Raw genomic sequence first — 6,440 nt, 5'->3', positions numbered from 1 at the left:
CCTCCTGGCTACCAGGGAAAGAATCAGGGTTGGGTACATGTAAGGCAAGTGCTTTACCTCCTACTATCTATCTAGTCCCTGAATATAGACTTCTAAACTACTACTGGGTTGTATGAGCAAAGGTGGTACATGAAAAATCTACACAAACACTCCACTTGCATAATTATGAAGTTCTGCATGGTTTTAAATGAAAACCTATAATCATTAAAACCTATGTGCCAGAGCACAGAGCTCTGAGTCAGGAATATGCCCTGAGCACTACCAATGCGTGGTCTAATACTTCCACAAAATAAAAAATCTGAGACTACTATAAAATTTTTCCAAGTTAGTTCAGCATCTTGCCAAGCATGCTCCCTCCTAAAATTAAGAGGCTATCAGCAGGAAATATAACAGAAAATAGACTTTAGGAAGCTAATAACACCTTTCCGCATAAAAGCTTTTTATCGCTCCATGATTTTTTTTTTGGCTTACTGGCACAGTATTCATAGATAAAAATCTCTTAATTTTGCTTTACTCCTATAGTACTCTGCATCTCTCACAATATTAGTTGCTAAGAAAGAAATTACCTTTCAATATGTTGAATTTCTGTAATTTAAAATATTTTATTCAAGTAATAATACACAGCTTAACTAAATAAATGTTTATTAAATGGGACATCTTATACTGAAGGCACATGAAAAAGTTTTGGCATCACATCGCAAAAAATAAAAACAAGTTTTTTCTATAAAATTTCATTATCATTGCTCCAAAGCCATGTCAAAGAAAAGGTTTCAATAGCACCAACAATTCATCTCATAAGGCACAAACTTCATACATTGTTCCCAGGCTTAAGCAGTTGTTGCCTGGTATATTCCCAAATCAGCAGAGCTCCACTGACATGGACATTAAGTGAGCGGATGATACCCAGCTGAGGAATTTCCACACAGACATCCAATTGTTGGATCAGATTTGCTGGAATTCCTTCATGCTCATTTCTGATAAAGAAAATGGAAAGAGGTTATTTTTCTCATAATTCATCATTGTACTTTTCTTCTCAGATTCTGAATGTCTGTGGTACCAGGAAAATTAGTATAACAAAAAGATTTATAGGTCAATTCTACATACACAAATTTCAAATACACAAAATGTCTTTTAAAAAAAAAACTAGATAGGCTTTTAATCGACTTTACGAACCAAAAGTAAAGATAGACGCCCATCCCACCATTGGAAAACTTAGCAACTTCCACCCACACCTGCTATCTTCCCCGCACTAAAAGATCCAGCTCCTCTCCTCTTTACCAAGCTCCAAAAGAAAAAAATAGGCACCGATACTTCCCAGGTAGTCTGGTTTCACACTGATACTTCTGGGGAATTCTCAGATGAATGGGCAGATTCCCCTTTTATTCTTGAATTGCCAGCAGCCCAGAACTACATCCTATACACTCTGACAAAAACGGCCCAGCTCTGCAACTTCGCCTTATCAAACTGGCAAGCCACCATATTTGTGTCAGCTATATAGATCCTGGACACCTCAACATTTCATAGTAGTGTGAGCTCAGTACTATCACAGGAAATCTAATAGAAAAGGTACACAGAAATCTACCAAACTCAGTGAACCTAAACAGTAACACTGAAGGCTCAAATAGTATCCCAATAATCCATAGACAATGACTTTAATAGCACCATGGAGAGATAATAATTATTTAAAATTAACTCTTTTGATATAAATTTATATAATTCCATGCCTTTGTATTACAATAAACAATATAAAGTATATTTGTTTGTGCCTATAAGGGAGCAGGCCAGGGTGGTGGGTAGGAAAGTTGAAGACACAGATGAAGGGAAGGTAACACTGGTGGTGGGATTGGTGTTTGAATATTTAATGTCTGAAATGACTGTACTATGAATTGGTAAATCATGGTGTTATAATAAAAATATTTTTTAGTAAAGGTGTAGTGTGTATATTGACCTTAGTAAACTATAGGATTTCTGAAAATCTTTCTAGTATAACACTTACAAAATATATATTCTCATCAAGAACATTTTCTTACCCCAGTAAAAGTAGAGATTTCTCAGGAAAGCAGTATTGAGTCAGGTCTAAACTTCTGGCAGTTTGTTCCACACCAATGATAGTATAACCTTCTGTTTTTTTCTGCTGTAGATAATTGAGCAGCTGAGGTGGTTTTACCTTAACCATTTAAATAGAGTAGGTTACTCATTCAATTATAGCCCTGCTTAGAACAAAATTAAACTAAACTCATTGTCTTTTTGAGGAGGAAAAGGGGGAAACAAGAATAAGGACACAAATGTTAAATTAAACCTCCAATTATGGGGCTGGAGCAATAGCACAGCGGTAAGGCGTTTGCCTTGCACGCGACCAAGTCCCCTGTACCTACCAGGGACGATTTCTTTTTTTTTTTTTTTTTTTTTATAATATATATAATTTTTATTTTGATCATAGTGTCTTACATATTGTTGACAATAACACCAGGGACGATTTCTAAGCACAGAGCAAGGAGTAATCCCTGAGCGCCGCCAGGTGTGACCCAAAAACGAAAAACCACCTCCCATCATAATAATGGAATTAATTCCAAATTTATAAGTCAGATACAATGGTACATATTTAACTGAAAATAATTCTTGTTACTTATATTTCTAAGGATACACAATGTGAAAGATAATAAAATAACAAAGATATGAATTATTTTATCATTTTAAAATTATCAAAGGACTATTATATATAATAGTTTATTATGTATTACATATATATAAAAAACTATTATGTATAAATTCTACAAAAAATACTGATACATGAGATAGAATATTCCAAAAGATTTTAATAATAAATCACACTTGGGGCCAGAGTGGTGGCGCTAGAGATAAAGCGTCTGCCTTGTAAGCGCTAGCCTAGGACGGACTGTGGTTTGATCCCCGGTGTCCCATATGGTCCCCCCAAACCAGGAACGATTTCTGAGTGCATAGCCAGGAGTTACCCCTCAATGTCAACGAGAGTGGTCCCAAAAAACAAACATAAGAAACAATAAATCACATGAACACACCTCCACTAAAGGAAGCCATTGTTCTGCTGAAATGCTGAGATGCTGAAACTGTTTGTCTTTGATATAGTGCAGACTGCCAACAACAAGGACTGAGGCCCCAAATACCTCACAGGTCCGGCACAGTCCTAAACAGAACAAATTGGAATTACTGTTCCTAGTAAACAATATGTTCAGTGGGTCCTATATGTTTCTCTGAAGGTACAAAGAGGGCTACATATGAAAAACAACAACAACATAACAACTGATGGAGTAACAACTTTCAGGATCAAAGGATTTTAAGCCAGGAACCAAATGGACTACAGTATTACCTCCTAAATTGGTTGGCTTATCTATGAGTGAGGCTACTACAATCAGTCTATTAATCGACTTTCCAAGTTTGGCAGCACGATCCTGAAGAACTAGCTCCAAGTCTAAATCTGGAACATATTTTTTCCCTGGGATAATCTTCTTCTGAACATCAGTCCAATCTGCTTGGTTATCTACTTCTCCTGAGTTAGAACCTGGGAAGAAAATAAAACAAAAATCTATGGGTTAAAGGGATAGAAAATCTATAAGTCAGAGGGTCAGGCAGCTGTCTTGCATGAAACCAGCAGTCTGATTGAACTGCTTGTCTTGCATGCAGTCCAATTCCTAAAACCTGTTGTGGTCCCTTGGGTTTTCAAGGACTACTTCCTGAGCATACAAGGTATACAACTTGAACATCACAAAATGTGGCTCAAAAACCTAAAAAGAAAAAACCAAAAACAAAAAAAAAAGTAAAGCTATTTATATATATATATATACTTAAAATACTTTAAGTATTTTAAAAAGTTTAGAAAAATATTAACTATACTTGGACATATATATAACTATACTTCAACTTATATATGTATATATAAAACTATATATTAACTATACTATGGACATGGTCAATTTGCATTTACAATAATGATTTTGAATTTTCAAATTCAATTTTATATCCATAAGGAAATTATTTGGGGGGGCACACCAATGATGCTCTGGGGTTACTCCTGGCTCTGCGCTCAGAAATCACTCCCGGCTTTGGAAAATCATAGGATGGCAGGTGATAGAACCGCGAGGTTTGTCCTAGGTCAGCCACATGCAAGGCAAGCACCCTACTGCTGCGCCACTGCTCCGGCTCCTATGTCCACATGGAGAGATAGCATAGCGGTAGGGCATATGCCTTGCACAAACCAATCCAGGACGATTGGTTAATTTTAAATAATTATGTCTCTCCATGGTGCTATTAAAGTCATTGTCATGGTTCAAATCCTGGTATCCCACATGGTCCCCTGAGCCAGCCAGAAGCAATTTCTGAGCACAGAGCCAGAAGTAACCCGAGGGTTGCCAAATGTGACTCAAAACAATAAAACAAACAAACAAAAAAATTGGGGCCGGAGAGATAGCATGAAGGTAAGGTGTTTGCTTTGCATGCAGAAGGTCAGTGGTTCTAATCTCGGCATCCCATATGGTCCCCTGAGCCTGCCAGGAGCGATTTCTGAGCATAGCCAGAAGTAACCCCTGAGCACTGCCAGGTGTGACCCAAAAACAAAAAACAAAAAAACAAAATTAAGATTTTAAAAAATACTTGAGCATATCCCAAACTGAAAAACATCTTAGCTAGAATTCATAAATATGACATATAAATTAAATCACTTCCCGAAGGCTTGGAGGACCATATGAGATTTCAGGGATTAAACCTGGTCAACCTTAAGCAAGGCAAATGCCCTACCTGCTGTGCTATCTCTCTGGCCTTGCATTAAAAATGCTGTTCAAATAATGTACTACATTAGAATTTTATGTAGAAATATTAAATTTCTATAGTCTTTATCTTAAACTATTATACAAGTATTTGGTAGAACTTCTGAAGTTAAAGATAGTCTCTGAAACAGTGGTACCTCAATTAACCTGATGAGCACTCAGAAGGTTATTAAACTTGTCTAGCTTAAGTGTTTTGATTTCTTTTTTTGTTTGTTTGTTTGTTTTTTGGGCCACACTCAGTGTCGCTCATGGGTTATTTCTGGCTATTCGCTCAGAGATCACTCCTAGCTTGGAGGACCATATGGAATGCTGGGGATTGAACTGAGGTCTGTCCTGGGTTAGCTGCGTGCAAGGCAAGCACCCTACTGCTATGGGACTGCTCCAGCCCCAAGTGTTTTTATTTCTAGCTTAGCACAGGGTAGACTCTAGAATGAAGTTTTTTTGGGCTCCTACTATGTTCCATTCTGGAGTAGTGAATGATCAATCCAGGAGCATTTAGCCCACCAGGGATGTAAGAGACAAGCAAATAACTAAAATGGCAGTATTACAGTGACGTATGTCCCAACAGAAAGCATACCTAAGAGTACGACCTAAAGGGTTCAAAAGACTAAACAGTTGCCAAAGCAAAAACAAAAACAAAAAACATGGGTAGTACAGACTGTAGATAAGCACATATAACAGTATATGAAAGAAACGAACAGCAGTGATGCTTTATTGTTTTAATTTTGGAGTCATACATGGTGTTCATGTGCTACCAATTCTTCCCAGGTAGTCGGTTTAACACTGATACCTCTGGGGAGCTCTCAAAACGAGTGGGGGTAGATTCTCCTTTATTCCAGAAGCCACAGCAGCCCAGAGCCACACTCTGTCAGAAACAGCCCAGCTCTGCAACTTCCCCTTACCAAACCGGCAAGCCACCATATATGTGTCAGCTCTGTAGTTTCTGGACACCTCAACATTTCATAGTAGTGTGAGCTCAACAGTTATCACAGGAAATCTAATGGAAAAGGTACATAGAAATCTACCAAGCTCAGTGAGCCTAAACAGTAACACTGAAGGCTCAAATAGTATCCCAATAATCCATAGACAATGACTTTAATAGCACCATGGAGAGACATAATTATTTAAAATTAACTCTTGATATAAATTTTGTTTTGTTTTGTTTTTTTGGGGTCACACCCGGCAGTGCTCAGGGGTTACTCCTGGCTCTACGCTCAGAAATCACCCCCGGCAGGCTCAAGGGACCATATGGGGTGCTGGGATTTGAACCACTGACCTTTTGCATCCAAGGCAAACGCCTTACCTTCATGCTATCTCCACAGCCCCTGATATAAATTTTGATAATCCCATGCCTTTGTATTGTAACAAACAATATAAAGTAAATTTATTTGTACCTAGAAGGGAGCAGGCCAGGGTGGTGGATAGGAAAGCTGGAGACAAAGGTAAAGATAAAGGGAAAGTAACACTGGTGGGATTAGTGTTTAAATATTTAATGCCTGAAATAGCTGTACTATGAACAACTTCGTAAATATGGTGTTACAAAAATAATTTTTTAAAGAACTTATGGACTTGTAAATGAAGGTGCCTCAATTAAAATTTAAAAAAAATATCCAGTAATTTCAAGAAAGAGGATGGGAGGAG

General features: G+C 37.6%; 1 protein-coding gene across 1 annotated transcript in view; it reads right to left on the bottom strand.

Moving 5' to 3' along the window:
• Positions 1-582: 582 nt before the first annotated feature.
• TARBP1 (TAR (HIV-1) RNA binding protein 1) overlaps positions 583-6,440 on the bottom strand; it is a 93,504-nt gene continuing 87,646 nt past the window's right edge. Inside the window, exons 29-32 of the mRNA XM_049788091.1 lie at positions 3,347-3,538; positions 3,039-3,163; positions 2,031-2,167; positions 583-974 (exon numbers count right to left, since the gene is read on the bottom strand). Of these exons, the coding sequence (XP_049644048.1) occupies positions 809-974; positions 2,031-2,167; positions 3,039-3,163; positions 3,347-3,538 (620 nt within the window). The 3' untranslated portion in view covers positions 583-808. The remainder of the gene's footprint in view (positions 975-2,030; positions 2,168-3,038; positions 3,164-3,346; positions 3,539-6,440) is intronic.

This window comes from Suncus etruscus, chromosome 15 (genome assembly GCF_024139225.1).
Source record: "Suncus etruscus isolate mSunEtr1 chromosome 15, mSunEtr1.pri.cur, whole genome shotgun sequence".
Lineage (NCBI taxonomy): Eukaryota > Metazoa > Chordata > Mammalia > Eulipotyphla > Soricidae > Suncus > Suncus etruscus.
This window is presented reverse-complemented; position numbering and strand designations above follow the sequence as displayed.